Source organism: Trichoderma camerunense, assembly GCF_050948025.1.
Source record: "Trichoderma camerunense strain CBS 138272 chromosome Unknown V8C40scaffold_15, whole genome shotgun sequence".
In the NCBI taxonomy this organism is placed as follows: Eukaryota; Fungi; Ascomycota; class Sordariomycetes; order Hypocreales; family Hypocreaceae; genus Trichoderma; species Trichoderma camerunense.
In genome coordinates this window covers 950,876-966,074 of record NW_028145355.1, presented here as the reverse complement: position 1 = coordinate 966,074, position 15,199 = coordinate 950,876, and the positions used below count along the sequence as shown (strand labels likewise).

Genomic DNA, 15,199 nt, shown 5'->3' with positions numbered 1-15,199 from the left:
TTCGTGCAGCATTCAGGCCACTCATTCTGTTTTACACACCGCCAATAGTACATCTGATTATGTCTTCCAGTCCAGTCAAAAGCCAACAAATCTAAATATGGAAGCATGTCTTGCTTAGTCTCCCCAGGTCTGAAGCCTCTCGGGTAGTAGACTTACAAAACTACCCGCAAATTCTGTAGGATCCTGTGGCAGTTGATGCCTCGCACAAATACTCAAGATCAACAGGCCCAAATGAACAAGTCTTGCCGACCATCTCCCAGTTGATTTTGCCCCTTTTGCAAGACGCCTTTTGCTTTAAAAACCAGATTCGTTTTTGGAAGCCGTAATGAGCGCTCAAGAGGACCTTGGGGATCGAAACCAAGTACTCTCCGTTGCTTGGGCAGATAATCAGCTGACGTCCAACCAAACCATCCGATATCTGCAGCCAAGCCGGAGCCCATTGTTCATCTGGTGTTTCCGGGAGCCACGCTACTAGGCCATCTAGGAGGTACAGTATCACAACCAGGTCTTCTACATCCTCAGATGCAAGGCTGTCAACGCTCTTGCAATCAAGACTCAAAAGTCGCTCGATGCTCAATCCGTAGTCCTCCTCGTATAGTCCTTCATCTTTTTGCTTCCAACTCTGAAGGAGCCATTGTATCCCACACTCACGCATGCAAGCAAGAAGCTCTGTATAAAAACATCTTCGAGCAGAGGCGTCATTATGTGTACTCGGCCAGACTTCTTCCAAGAACACAGATCCCTTATCAGGAAACTCATCGGTCAAGTCTATGCACTTTTGGATAATTCGCTCAGCCCAGGTCTGATGGGCGGGGGTCGCCCGCTTGAGGGTTTGCGATGAGCCAATTTCGATCAAGTCCAGTTCGATAGCTTCGTCGTTGAAGACGGGGGTTTCGGGGAGGCGCAGGTGCCTAGATCTTGTAAAATAAGACTCAATGATATCGCCTCGGCCGGGCCAGCGCATCCAGGTGACCTGCTGCAGCCTCTTGCCACATAGAGAAAGTGCGGTGGGATCCCCGGCAGAAAGGGCAACATGGTAGAAGATATAACAGCACTGGTCCCTGTTCATCGAAAGCGGCCCCTTGAAGAACAAGCCACATTGAAGAACGTTTAGACAGATGCACAGCTTGTCTGTAATAACACTAGCGTCGTAGTCAAATATCCGACGAAAGACGCGCATATAACTTGGAATGAAGCGGTTATCAGCGCCGGCAGTGGTCGTCAACCAATGGGTATTAAATCTTTGGGTTGCAAAGACGTAGAATCTCGACAGCGGTAATGCGTAAGTATTTTCTGATGCTGCGAATTCTTTAGCATCAATGAAGCTAGTAATCCCTTTTGCCAAGATTGCAAGGTCATAGAGAAACTCTGAAGTCATCTTAACGACGACAGGAGCTCCATCTTGCATAGTACTTGATCTGATAAGAAACAACTGGTTGTTGCTCATGAGGAGCTCATGTCCGCACCATGCGCGGGTAAACCATCTTGCAGAGAAGATCTTCCACAGCGCAGTCGTGAGTTGTCGGGCTACAACCAAGTTGTCCCTGTAGAAAAAATAGTCTCCTCGGTTAAATGTTTCCTCAAGGATTCTTAGCGCTGCTGTATCAACCGCGTCAAGAAGAATATCCTCGAGTACTACGCCTACAAGTCTCGAACGTCGGTAGATGACGTCCATGGAGCCAATGGCTAGCACCTTCTCGTGTGGGTCGGATTGGTTGATGCAGAGCTGGTCGATCCATATCCCTTCATCCTGCGAGACCCGCTCGTCCATCAGAGCTTCATAAAGAATAGGCGAGATGGGAATCTGAGAGGATGAATTTCCAATGTCTTCTTTCGATGCCCACTCCTGGTTATGCCAGCAATAACTCAGTGCAATGAATGAATTCGTGGCACTTTCCAAGTCGGCTGGGGCGGTAACTCGTTTGATGAGACGAAATGGCGACTGGGCTACGGCCGTGGCCTTGCGTCCGAAAAGGGACGAAACCGCCTCATTATGGATGCCTTTGATGATGCTATCCGCCTTGTCGACTACAGACTCGGAAATCGTTGCTGAATCCGCAAGCAATTGTTCCTTTACACTCGTTGGCAGCGTGATGACAGCATCCTCCCCAGTGTTGCGCGTCTTGGTTTGAACAGGACTGATCCTGCACCAGCTAGTCTGGCCCTTATAGATGGCGCGAAGTTTTGTGTTGCTGGGCATTTCATCGAGAGAAATGGAAGGCTAAATAATTAAGGAGCTGTGGCCTAGTTGATCCTCGTAAATCACGAGACTGCTCGAGAGGCAGGTTAATATGCGGAGGGGTATTTCCTTGGGATTCGCAAGACGAGGCTACGGATGATTGATGATCACGTGATTCTTCCTTCGTGTCGTCGCCAAGCAGCGAGAGAATATTATAAGTTAAGACGTCGAGATTAGAATATAGTAGTAATGCTTTATATAAGTAATGCATAGGGTGCGGGATATGTCAAGCATGAGTCGCAGGAAGTAGAAACTCTAAGCAATGGCGATCCTCTCTTTAGCTTCTCTGTGAGAAACGCCACATGACTTGATAGTGCAACTATAAAAGCTGCCTATGATACTCATATAATAATCCCACCTTCTCTAAACTCTTCAGAATACCTGACAACATTAAATCCATAGTCATCTGCAATATGGCAAACAACCTTACCTAGCCATTGCGCCTCCAGGGACTCGGAGCTAATGCTGCGTTGCGCAACTTGAAGAGGGAACATGACATGGAGGGCACCGCTTTTCCCAGGATGGCTCAGAAACTGGGAGTAAACCAATTTGCAAATCTCTCCAACGACCTCTTCTGCTGACCCATTTCCGGGGTCTAAGAAAATTGATGGCTGGGGCCAACTAGAGTTAACCTCATCAAATGGAGATGTCAGACCGACGTAGTCTGGAAGCTGCTTCCAGAGCTGTTGCAGAAGAATTAAGAGAGCATTATACATGCAAAGTTCTGTAACTCGAACAGGTTCGGAGAAGAAGATTGCTGTGGGGAAGGGGTACGAGTCCAGATAAGCGACCCCCAACTGCTTTAAAATGTCCCATCCAACATTAAAATAAGTATTCGAGTGGTCCTCTTCCCATTTTATCCTCCAACTAATAAGTCTTCCGACGAGTGCCTTGAGTTGGAAGCCAAGGATTATGTAGGATACTGAGAGTTCTTCTGTTGCACTCGTACAGGCTTTCAATGCTTTCATATCTTCCACTACACCAGGCAAGTGGGAGAATATGTCAAGAAGGCAATCCATTGTTGTCTTGGAAGTAGGTTCATTTGCCCATGGCACCACTTTCCAAGCATCTTCTTCAAGAAAACAGCGTTGGTTCCGAACGAGATATGCAAGAATCTATGCTTTATCAGTTTAACATGCAAATGGTGGCAATGTGGTATCTACTGACAATAGAAGAGCGCGTAGTAAGGAACAAGCCTTTATCGTTGCCATTTTGATGATTCTTAGCCCCTCGAAACTTGATCTGCGACGGAACAATTCCCAGTCAGATTTGCAGAGCCAAAGTCTCCATTTAATGTCTTACAAGGTGTCCAATTCCCAGAAAATGGCTTAGCCATCCGTTCATATCACTGAAGGAGATCATCTCATATAGTGCTAGCAATATAGTAGTCACTAAAGTATCGGTATGCCGTACTCGCTCGGGGTCAATCAATTCTTTCCGAAGCTCACGAAGGACGTGGGTATATAACTTGGCGCCCCGTCCGACTGCGGATGATTGGCAGTGAGTCTTTCCAAAATACACAGCAGCACAAGCTCGAATGGCAAGGTCTGGGATGCGGTTGTGATTGGTCGCCCGAATCGAGGCAATTAGCCAGGGAGACACACTGGATTTGCTCGTTGAAATCCCGACTTGAGTGGCTGTGAAGAGACTTTTTATAAGGTAGTTCAGAAACAACCCGTCCTCATCCACGTTGAGATGATTGGGGCCTGGGGGTGTCGAAATCTTTGTCATGACATTATTGAGTTTCTTGTCATCCTCCCGAATCTCGACAAAGGAGAGGCCGTCTATGAAGACAGGGAAAGCATTGAGACCCTCGCATGGTAAGTTTAGACGAACGCAGCGGCGACAGTTAGGCTGAGTTTCGTCTGGATTTGTTAGTATGAATTGCCTTGCAGACCGAGATCATCCTTCGCAAGTTCTCGAGATGATACTCCTTACCACATTTCACCCGGGCCCGACGACAAGTCTTGCAGCCGCGACTTCTACCGCCGACGCCAACCATGCTTCATATTGCGGTGCCTCCGTGGCCCAAAGCTCTCTATCTTTCTAAGAATTTTATACTGTAGAAACATAAATGCTTCCAGAACTGCAAAAAAAAAAAAAAAAAAAAAAAAAAAACGATTGAGGAAGATTGAGAATTTGATATGATTGCGAGCCGCGGCAGTAGTGATGCGCCTCTTACTAAACCCACGTCGCGGAATGAGCCAAATTGGGTTAAAGGCTGCTGCGATGAGCATGCCTCTTACATGTATTCAGCATTTCGCTAAATTAGCCTAGATATTCATACGAGATGCTAACCAGATTTGTACGTTTGGTTCAATTTCTTACTGCTAGGTGTTTCTTTTGGGAAGCTATTGAATCTATTACACATCATCAACAGGCACCTTTCTATACCAACAATAAATATTCATATGTATGGTAGACTAGGAGGGTGGCTAAGCAGCTGCCCATGCGATCCACGTGGCTAGCTGCTAAGCTACAGTCGTGAAATGCACCGCTTTGAGTTCGTCATGAATTAGTGATAATGCGCAGATGGCTCATGCAATCATCTCACTGTTTTTCTCTAAGAAATTGACTTCGGCTTTGTGTTGCATACCAACTATATTTCTCAAAGTATATGTTATAAATGGAACAATATAAGAAGGAAAATTGATATAGAGGGGGAACGATAGTGCGGAAGACACCATGATACAGGCATAGAATAAGATGAGAATAAACAAAAGAAATGACCTCTTGCCAGCGACACGTTTCTATGTCGTGTATTGGGGGGATTCAATTCCTTCGTATTCAGGTGCAGTATCTTTAGCCTTGCTGAGAGAGTTGATGATTCCACAGATTGTGTAAAGAAGGACAACACCAAATTCTGGCACGAGGCCTAGCGCCAAGTATATGCGCCAGTCACCAGTGACAGGGTTAAACTTTGCGGTATGTCCGGTAGAAGAGCTAGTATCCAGATTTATTGCATTTAGCCCCGAGTAAACAATTCGTATGCATAACAAAGGCATCGCCAGAGTTACTGATACAATCAGCTATCAGGTCAAGTCAGTTTACATTTCTTAACATAATCCGACGGTGTAATTTATACGTACCCTCTTCGCAGAACGTTGAACCTGATAAATGTTTGCCATGTATATAAAGCATGCAAAGGCCATGAGTACCCAAGTAAGTGCAAACACGCCAGATGCGGCCTGGAGTTCCCGCGCGCCATCATCCAGACTATTTTGTGACGTTTTTGTTCGACTGATACCGCCAGAAACGCTGAGGATGAGGCCGAAGATGATGAGCAAATGAAGCGGTTTCAATGCCGTTGCAATGTGGCGTGTGAACGATCGAGACTTGTTCAATCTAGTCATGTTTAGATTTGTTCCAAGCTTTATGAGATAGGCTAGTACATACCCGACATTCAAGAAACTCAATGAAGCGTTGAGGAGAGGCGAGAGTGCGACCGTGTTCAAAATAGCCGCCGTCGTTGTTAGATTCTGGTCTTTGCCATTTTCAATTTCCATTGTCATGATGGATCCCGCTATCTTAACTGCAAGAGTGTTTCTGGTTAGGTAAAAGTTTCCACAATAAGAACATGCAATAGACGGAAAACGTACTGATGGTAAATATAGTGAGATAGATCCATCCAGCGTCCCTTCCGAAGCCATGCCGAATGTTATTGTAAATGCAAAAGAGGCCGATGGGAATGTAGACAATCACTTCCACCAGTGCAAGTTTTCCGTGGCTATCGAGGGTCATATCTTGACAGGCAGACAAGATCCAAGCCGGCTAGGATATACGTTGAGTAGAGGATGTTGGCTTTGGAAGTTGGGTTTGGATGTTGATGTTGGATGTTGAAGGTGGAAACTCAAAGAGTATAAGTACTCATCAGAAGCCACAATTAAATAGATGCAGAGATACATGAGGAAAAACGAATGGGAGGCAGGCAACGTTGGAGGCCAAGGTGATCCCATATCGCACAATCCTCCCGATGTGGCTAGGCTTGGGGCGAAGCTTGTCCTAATGAATACGTGTAAGCTGCTATAATTCAGGGGGATATCGAGGCTGAATCGCTGAATCCTCTTCTTTCAGCCAGTCTACCCTGGATTTATTCATTTAAAATAGATGGTATGAGTGATTTGGCTTTAAAGACTGTGCTTAACTCCAGTTTGGAATACGTTGATTGCCTATTATACTGACAACAACCGGCAGGCCGTCCGTGGTCGCATCCAATTCTTCTTTGGAGTTTTCTTGTTTGTTACTATGCTATTCACAAGCTGGTGAATTCTACGATCGGCTAAATTAGTTGAATCTCCGGCATTTAGAACCCTACAAATGCTATGATCTATTTTGCAGCCATGAATGGCCGCTATACGGTGGTTTAGTCTCGGGGAGGGCAGTTTGATCGAGTTCCAAAGTATTTAATAAGTAGATGTCGCGCAATATTTCCTGCAATTGTTCTCTCTACAAATATCTCTTTTCTCTCTCACTGGCCGTACTAACGGTTCGCAGTGTTGACTGTACATCTTCCCTGGAGAAGCCTGTGTCTCTGACTGCACACAGAAACGCCGTCAGTACATTAGACCCGCACTGACCCAAGATGCGACAAGGACGCGAAACTTATAGTTCTATATGTCAACTATAATGTCGGAGTTCCTTCGCTGCTATGTTGCATGCTAAGCCATGTCTATAACAAGGGACTTGACTACGTCAACGTTCCTATGGTATGTACTCTTCTATTACAAACTCAGCCATAGTCCATGTTACCACAAAATCAGGCAGAAGTGCCTACACTTCCTCTAGCTCACATACGTTTCAGTCAAAACCTCTTTCCTTATTATTGACATTAATTATTTCCAACCCCTTTAATTAATGTAAATTATCCTATTCAACTAATAAAATGCTGTCAAAATACTTGAGATCGACGGAGCCTGTAGGATTTGTGGAGCAACTATACTTCGCCACTCCAGCATAGCCCATGAAGTTCCTAAAGCGGATGATTCTGCGAGCAGTGACGTCTGCAGTAGCTTAACATACAATTGCCGGCGAAATAGTTTACTCCAGAGGGAATGCCGAGATACGTTATTTTCAGGATCCTAATAAGGATCATCATATGCTCAATCCAAGGTATATAAAGACGTAAATAAACTGCACATCAATCATGTTTAACCTCAAACCATTTATCACATTGCCCATTCACTGTATCATAATCACTTGATCTATATATCTCGTACTATTCAGCGACCATGAATTTGCTCAAAGCATTTTTACTCAGTGCATTTTTGCATTCAACGGCTAACACGGCGTCTATACCTTTTCATCACAAACCAAATGCTCAGCAACTCGCAAACCCAAACTATGGCCCAGTGCCTGGGCAAGACCCGCTGTACAGCTCGTATAGGGGCAAGGCTCCTCCTTTCCCGGCAAATATCCCCGATCCCATCAAACCCACTGCCGATGGCCCTCCGGGAATCGACGACCTCGTTTGGCAGAATTTACTCTCTGCCGAGTGGGTCATCTTTTCGTTTTACCAGAAGGCGGTAGAGATGTTCAATGCTACGGCCTTCGTTAAGGCTGGCTACCCCAACACGACGTACGATCGTATTCAAGAGATCCGTGATAATGAAGCTGGTCATCTGCGGATATTCCAGAACGAAATTACCGCCACTTCTGTCAAGCCTGGGGCTTGCAAATACTCATTTCCGTTTGACGGCCCAGCATCCTTTCTGGCGCTTGCAACAGTGATTGAGATTTCGAGCATGACTTTCCTGACAGGACTTGTTCAAATGGCTAAGCTGCCTACCGCTCATGGTGCCATGGTGGCGATTGCTGCTACAGAGACGCGGCACGAGACGTGGACTCTTCTCGACATTTGGAAGACGAGTCCATTCGCAGGCCCTTCTGACACCGTCTTTCCTTATGCTAACGAGATTCTCGACTTGACCAATGCGTTTGTTGTTCCTGGGAGTTGTCCGCCTGAAAACCCGACTTACCCGTCACCAAGACAGAATTTACCTCCCTTTTCTCCAGCAGGTTCGACCAAGTCAATAGAGCCGGGTAGCAACATTGTCCTGAACTTTACCGACCCAACCAATCAACCTAATTTCCACCGGGGTGAACAATATTACGCAACCTTTTTCCATGGTCCATCTAACATTAGTGTACCGCTTGATACAGCAGGTTGGCCCCATACGGATATTGAAGTTAGGATTCCATCTCAGTTTGAAGCGCGAGGTATTATTATTGTTGTAGTCACAGATAAAATTGGGGCTCCGACGTTAACGACTGTTAAGGCTGGGCCAGTTGTGCTTCTTGAACAACCTGCTGGACTTGGCTTGATGACGTTGTAAAGCACCAAGTTGATGTTCGAGTTAACCTATTATACTACTGTAGTAGTAATCAGCTAGGCTCATGAATTATATAACCACATAATATTAACAGCTGCGCACTACGAAGTCACCGATATAAACGAGACAGGTTGGGACAAAACAATGCTTTGCGCTAAACTAAGCTACGTTTCTTAACCTAGTTGTCGGGCTGAACATCATCCGTGAAAACAACTCCCTTACTTGCTTGACCGGCCGCCTTCTTATCCAAGCTGATGTTGTTGTTGAGCTTGGTCTGCTCCTCATCAATCTTATCCGACGTGTCTTTGCCCTGAGCCTGCTGGATCTGGAGCGCAGTCACCTCCAAGAACAACTTCAGAACCTTGTTCTTAATCTTGCCATTTTGCAATGCAGTCGCATCAGCACCACTTGCCGCCTTGATTTGGCCGTTGAATGCATCAGTCTCGGCTGCCTCTGCAGTCTCTCGGGCGGCTTGGATAATGGCCAGATCGCTAGCAGAGACGCCTTTCAGATTGCTTGTATCAATCTGAAGCGAATTAGCCAAATAATACTGAATGGCAAAAATAGGAAACTTACCGGGAACTTTGCTTGAACTTCGGCCAAAGCATTTCCGGCCTTGCCGTCAGAAACCTGAAAATCGGCGTATTCGCGGAATTGCAGTGCTCTCCTCTCGAGGGGCGTGATGCTCATAGGCAGGGCGAGAGCCGAAGAAACCAGGGAGATGGTGACGAAGATGTTTGAGAAATGCATTGTGAATATGGTTGAATGGCAGAGAATTGTAAGGTGAAAAAACTTGTGGTTGCGCAGGTTCAAGAAATAAAAGCGAAATAGTAATTTTGGTGTGCAAGTATAAGAAAAGAAAGTAGCAATGCCGTACCAGACGTTATTGCTATGTGAATATTAAAAGTAAATGATGTTGTATTGGAATGGAATGTCTCAGACTGTCGAAAAAAATATCGTCAACTGTGCAATAAGTGAGGATTTATATATTCGGTCCCACGGTTGAAATGAAACCGAGAACTGGGGATATGCTCAGGGACTCGCTATACTAGCACCGAGGCAGGCTATGTCTGGCGTTTCAGGTGCTGTTACGGAGCCGCCTCCTTGAAGCTTCTGGGGTATTCCCTGTAGCTGTAAGCGAGTAAACGGGTGGATATGAACAAACACGGGTTTTGAGGGGGCTGTCATTGTTAATTGAAAACTGGATCAAACCGGCGGTTATTGTTTCACTGTAAGGGGGTAAATGATAGATGATATTGGTCTTGTGGCTTGGTGTTGTTCTCATAACTAGCAGCTTGTACGGCGTAATAGATACGGCGAATTACCAGCCAGTTTCGGGGTTACGGGCGTCATTTGGTGAGCGAGCTTGGCGCCCGGTGGAGATACGCAAATGTGAAACAACATCAGGCCACAATCATAATGGATACAGAGTTTATACATAAGCGGTAACTATAATAAATTGTTTAGCAAAAGTTACCGCGGGATGTGACAAGAGATCGGGATTCGGGAAATGGGCATAGAATTGTTGCGGGCTAGGCAAAAATGAACCCAGTAAATTCCGCTCTCAATTGGCATTAAGATAATCTCAAGATTAGTCTAGGTTAAACCCAACTAAAAGATCTAGGACATCGACAAAGATGTCACTTCCATCAATGGAGACTCTCTCAGAGCGCAGGTACACATCGGGCATTGGACTTCTCTGCACATGCCACTCATCGGAAGGAAGAGCCATGGAACGAGTAAACGTGGGCGTCGCTTGATTCAGTGTCGTAGACGAATACCATGTCATATCACCACTCTCGATTTCTTTGCCAGAGAAATTGACTGGTATGACTTCTATGAACATCTGGTCATCAGTCGGCAAGCGATGGAAGACAACAGCCATTCCTCTGTCATCCTTATCTGACAGTTTGTAATTCAGCGTAAGCATTCTTCCGTCTCTGTGTTGGGGGCTAGACGAGGACAAGAAGCCGATGGCGCCGTCCAAATCGTACCAACTGCCGCCTGCCATATTGTAACCTATATTCTGGATTGGACTGCTGCATACCATTCGACGGAAGATGACATCTCCGCTGCGGAAATTAATTTTCATTTCAGGAGCAATAGAGACGGTCTTCTTCTTTGAGACTGATGAGAATATGATGCCCTGCCTGCGTCGGTAACACAATGTGCGAGGACGACTTACCGTCCAGCCGCCATTCGATAAGAGGGGGAGAATTACTGAGCTGGACGATGAAGGATCATCCTCAAAGTGGCATAACAAGGCAGCGTAGTCGAGGACTCGAGTTTGGGCTATATCCGGTCCCTTCCAGTGATACAGCGCATGGATCGTTTGCTGCCACATTGGCAGATCGAGGCGAAATGCGTCGCGGCCAATCTTCGTGGGCACGTTTGGGTTATCTGGGCTCTTGTAGAATCGAGCCGCCTCTCGTGACACAATAATATCGCCCGAGTGCTCAAAGTCTTTCGGGGACGCAGCGAGTAAGCCGAATAATTCCAGCTCACAAGTGGCCGAGTCTGGTCGGGAAGGTTCCTTTTGGTGAACTTCCGAGTAGTTTGTAACCTTGGACGCGATATCGGCCTCGTCGAGGATTGGCCCCCACGCAAACAGACTGTGATCGTCTGGGGTTGAGGTCATGATGGCTTCTTGGAGTCTGATGAATGCCCTGTCGCCCTCGCCGTAGATCATGGGCATGTTGATGTCAAACAATCCCAAGAGGCAATAAGCAACGTCTTCTAGTCGTGAGGTCTGACGCAGTGCTGCCCATGACATCTTTTGCGCCACGCTTGCATGACGCAGGTCTTGACCCTGTAAATATGGTTTGTTTATCCTGGTGATGGATGAAACAATGTCGACGAAATCTGTTTTAGAACCAAGCCGGGTCCATTCACTGGAGTAGAAGATGAGCTTCTCTGGCGGTGGTGCGAGGAGCTCTTGCAAAGTCCATCCGCGAGTGAACCATCGACTTTTTGCCATACGCTCTTCTAATACGGTACGATCCGACGTTGTTTCTACGTCAGAAAGAAGGACATGGCACACAGCGGCGTTTGTGTACCAGCGAAACATGGAGTTTATCGCCTCGGTAAGCTCGGCACTACTTGATTTGTCGATGCAACATCTGTAAAAAGCGTTAGAATTTGTGCAATTTGCTTTGTTCTGTGGCAGAATAATGCGTCTAAGGAAACATACGTATCGACCCAAACCCACTCCAGCCCATCTCGAACGGCTTGCTCACGACACGCCATGATCTTGGAGCATCCAGCTTTGAGTTTGACATCGGAAATGGACAGGTTCTTCCAGTCGTGATATGTAACCTCGTCGGATCCCCATGTGTGCGAAAGGATCGCATATCGTGGGGTGGCATCGTCCGAGATGAAGTCGGCCATGTGCCATTTGCTAGCGTGGAGGAGCCTCATTAGATCAACAGTAGATGGGACTCAGCTGCGACATTAAATCCATCGATGCAAAAGTTTTAAGTTGATCAATCATGACACACAATGAGCAATCTCGATTCTTGTAGCTGAATAGGCGATCTACGCGAGTGGGGTAAACAAATTGGTCGCCCAAGCAGTGTGACGCACTTGACCCAATAGTATTGATGCTATCGTGCTATAGCGCCGTTGTAATGCTAGAGGATTCTCCTAAGAAACATTGAGCATTGGTTCAAAAGAATTACCAAGCATCGGGCTGAGCATTGACATACGGCTGACTGACGGGGGGGAAAACACAACGCATGCTAAGAGGTCATTAAGTATTCAAGAAACTATCAGCAATGTGAAACTGGTTTTTCTGCCTTCAAAGGGTCTATATGATTTTGGTGGAAATCAATCCCCTATATGTCCACTGTTTCGAGAGACCATTCAGTGCACGGATTCATTGTACGGTGCATAAGAATCAGGAAGCGTTAGACTGTGCGATCTTTCAAACAGTTCTAAATGCAATGACCTTTTATCGACATTAGGCGATGATTTGCATAGCTTTACGGAGATATAAAAGTCAATTTATACTACTCCTGCAATAATTGTTGCATCCCATAGAGCGTCAATTTAGTCCTCTGTCAGCTGCAAATACGCGGGCGCAGACTCCCGCATACCCACCCTACACCATCCAAAGATGATGGTCATGATGAGCCTGACTGTCTACTACGAAAGATGATTAATGCACATAAAGTAACGGCTCTAACTTCACCCTCAGCATCTCTTACTTAGTAGTTTAGTTTCGGAAGGGTATTGTGGTGAACTGAACAATTGATGAACATAATTAATACCGTACAAGGTAATGGAGCAGATGAGGAGTTGTTTCATTCCCATCCCTTGGGATGCCAGCACTGTGAATAGATCACATCTCATATGTATTCAAGACCATCATGCCCTTTGCCTTGGTCAATATCAGCCCAACAGGTGTTGTTGAACATCCCATAGTCGCAACTTGAGCCTATTAGGTAGCTATGCTCTGACTGTTATCTCATCTGTACTAATTTCTGAGGTTTGTGCCTTTCCTGGTTCGGATGACCCCAGCGGCGGAAAGATTCTCCGTCAATGAAGGCGAGCCAGCGTATGAACGTAAGAACCATCCGCTCCCATCCTCCCCTTGCTTGTGCAATTATTCCCATCAATCCGACCAGTAATGAATAGCAAACATGATTTATAAGCAGTCTCAAACAAAATGGAAGACAAACATGAAAAGCAGATGAAGGCAATCCAGTTCACTGCGCCCATTAAAGGCCAGCCTGGGCCTGAATGGCGCGACAACGAGACAATTGTCCGCTCTCACGCATTGAAACATCATATATACAAGCAACGTTATCCATTGTCGGTATATAACGGGCAGACTGAGAGCAACCACACACCTAAAGACTTGAAACATTATACGGGAAGATACCGATTAAATCCGAGGCAGAAGCCTGTTAAACAGACAAAGCGGAGAAGCAAAAAGTGGCAAAAACAGCATGCCGTCGATGCAAATGTTTGACAGCGATCCCCTATACCGATATAACCAGATTTATGCTTATTTTTCATCTCAGGACAATATTCGATATGATTTGCCTGCAATGATCGGTGGGCGACTTGATCCGTTTGACTCATTTGCGCCAAATCTGAACCCTATGAGCGACTCATTAATCCTCTACTGTAAGCTAAAATTCACCTTTATCTCTCAGCCTCGTACATCTACTATTGCTTCCAAATCCCAAGGCAAACTTAACTTAGCTCCATACCCCTTACATGCGCTGATACGCCAAGTTGTAACTGAATACAGATCACCAAGTTTTCTCCATGAATTCTCCTATCCTCAACTTCCCACGAGATTGTTTCCTTCGCTCTACACCCGACTTGGCGTGGTTTCATTCAATTCTGTACATCGTATCCGCAGATTACGATGTGAAACTTGGCGTGTCCGACTCCAGCTTAAGCCTGTACCACGGCGGCGCTAGTTTTAAATTTATCAATACAGAGCTCCAGGAAAAAGTGATTCGCGATTCAACAATCTCGGCAGTGGCATTAGTTGCCTCCAGAGAGGTGTGTTACCCTCCCGAGAATCGTTGAGTTTTACTGAAATCTTTGTTTTTTTATCAAGGGAATATGTGGCAACTTTGAAATGTCCAAAGTACACATGGATGGACTAGAGAGAATAGTGAAAAAGCGAGGAGGGATACAAAACATAAAAGGAATACATGCACAAATAGCGACTTGGTAAGTCGGACAATGTTCGTTGTCAATTCATTGTCAATCCAGCCGCTCACTGCATATAGGTGTGACTTTTGCTACTCAAATATTTGGAACCTCCAACCGCGGTTTTCTCGTCTCTATGATGTACCTCCAGAGAACAGCGTTAGAGAACCCGCCAAATCTTCGGCCTTGGGAAGTATTGCTGGCATAAGTTCAGAAATGGCTTGTATACTACGGTCACTTCATTATGTGTCCTCCCCCTCTGCTACTGATTGCACTTCTGATCTTGAGAAAACGAGCATACAGATCTACAACATTGAATATGATCTGCTTATGCTTAATGGGGCTACGCATTCCCAGAAGATTGAGAGATTATCGAATGAAGCCGCCGCACTCAAAGTGGCTGCCCATTTGTATCTCTACTTATTGTTACGGAAACTTCCAAGCGGCTCACCAGTCTTTTCTGAGCTAACTACTCGATTAAGAAATGCCTTAGACAAGTGTGATGAAGTATCCGAGGATTCACAGTACGACAGGCTGATATGGCGTCTGTGGATCTTATTCGTTGGCTATGCAGCTGCTGCGGAAAGGGAGGATAAGTGGAAATTCGTGAAAGGCTCATGGACGATATGCAAAGCTCTTCATATTACACGAGGAGCCCAGCTGAACAGCTCGTTGAGAGCAACAGTGTGGCTAGAACCGGCTTGCGAACGTTGGGCTAAAAGTCTTTGGGCAGACTGTTTGCGTGCGCGACGAGGTGCGTAATTTGCGTGCGGTGCTTGTGAGGTTTGACGGCCAAGGTATATCCTTTGACAGCCTCCTGCTGATAGAAGAGACAAAATATCAGGGTGGTCTAGTTACTACAAAGTATACGAGTATGCTATAATATAGAACTTGATTGGTATCCATCTCAGTATATTTGAATCATTGGACTTTTTGTAATGGTGGACTTTGGTAAGCCAAG

At 45.9% G+C, this 15,199-nt stretch overlaps 7 protein-coding genes across 7 annotated transcripts; 2 read left to right on the top strand and 5 right to left on the bottom strand.

Annotated features, from left to right (window-relative positions):
• Positions 1-3: 3 nt before the first annotated feature.
• On the bottom strand, positions 4-2,281 carry V8C40DRAFT_252134 (heterokaryon incompatibility domain-containing protein). The gene has a single exon (XM_083217322.1). The coding sequence runs from the start codon at positions 2,198-2,200 to the stop codon at positions 161-163; it is 2,040 nt and encodes a 679-aa protein (XP_083070683.1). The 5' UTR covers positions 2,201-2,281; the 3' UTR covers positions 4-160.
• A 299-nt stretch (positions 2,282-2,580) lies between these two features.
• On the bottom strand, positions 2,581-4,241 carry V8C40DRAFT_276540 (uncharacterized protein; the record flags this gene model as incomplete). The annotated part of the gene is made up of 4 exons (XM_083220858.1): positions 2,581-3,354; positions 3,542-3,612; positions 3,688-4,051; positions 4,188-4,241. The coding sequence occupies 4 exons, from the start codon at positions 4,239-4,241 to the stop codon at positions 2,581-2,583; spliced, it is 1,263 nt and encodes a 420-aa protein (XP_083070682.1).
• Positions 4,242-4,989: 748 nt separating this feature from the next.
• Positions 4,990-5,980, bottom strand: V8C40DRAFT_281366 (uncharacterized protein; the record flags this gene model as incomplete). Its single annotated transcript, XM_083221597.1, has 4 exons — positions 4,990-5,268; positions 5,329-5,584; positions 5,636-5,771; positions 5,839-5,980. 4 exons carry the CDS (start codon positions 5,978-5,980, stop codon positions 4,990-4,992), a joined length of 813 nt encoding a protein of 270 aa, XP_083070681.1.
• A 1,487-nt stretch (positions 5,981-7,467) lies between these two features.
• V8C40DRAFT_268533 (ferritin-like domain-containing protein) lies at positions 7,468-8,571 on the top strand (the record flags this gene model as incomplete). The annotated part of the gene is made up of 1 exon (XM_083219968.1): positions 7,468-8,571. The coding sequence occupies one exon, from the start codon at positions 7,468-7,470 to the stop codon at positions 8,569-8,571; it is 1,104 nt and encodes a 367-aa protein (XP_083070680.1).
• A 74-nt stretch (positions 8,572-8,645) lies between these two features.
• Positions 8,646-9,506, bottom strand: V8C40DRAFT_67017 (uncharacterized protein). Its single transcript, XM_083223280.1, has 2 exons — positions 9,145-9,506; positions 8,646-9,094 (listed from the first exon to the last, which is right to left on the bottom strand). The coding sequence occupies exons 1-2, from the start codon at positions 9,316-9,318 to the stop codon at positions 8,747-8,749; spliced, it is 522 nt and encodes a 173-aa protein (XP_083070679.1). The 5' UTR covers positions 9,319-9,506; the 3' UTR covers positions 8,646-8,746.
• A 616-nt stretch (positions 9,507-10,122) lies between these two features.
• V8C40DRAFT_252132 (heterokaryon incompatibility domain-containing protein) lies at positions 10,123-12,296 on the bottom strand. The gene is made up of 2 exons (XM_083217321.1): positions 11,759-12,296; positions 10,123-11,687 (listed from the first exon to the last, which is right to left on the bottom strand). Exons 1-2 carry the CDS (start codon positions 11,983-11,985, stop codon positions 10,160-10,162), a joined length of 1,755 nt encoding a protein of 584 aa, XP_083070678.1. The 5' UTR covers positions 11,986-12,296; the 3' UTR covers positions 10,123-10,159.
• A 1,263-nt stretch (positions 12,297-13,559) lies between these two features.
• Positions 13,560-15,136, top strand: V8C40DRAFT_252129 (uncharacterized protein). Its single transcript, XM_083217320.1, has 4 exons — positions 13,560-13,698; positions 13,826-14,085; positions 14,144-14,259; positions 14,319-15,136. Exons 1-4 carry the CDS (start codon positions 13,620-13,622, stop codon positions 14,998-15,000), a joined length of 1,137 nt encoding a protein of 378 aa, XP_083070677.1. The 5' UTR covers positions 13,560-13,619; the 3' UTR covers positions 15,001-15,136.
• The last annotated feature ends 63 nt before the right edge of the window (positions 15,137-15,199 follow it).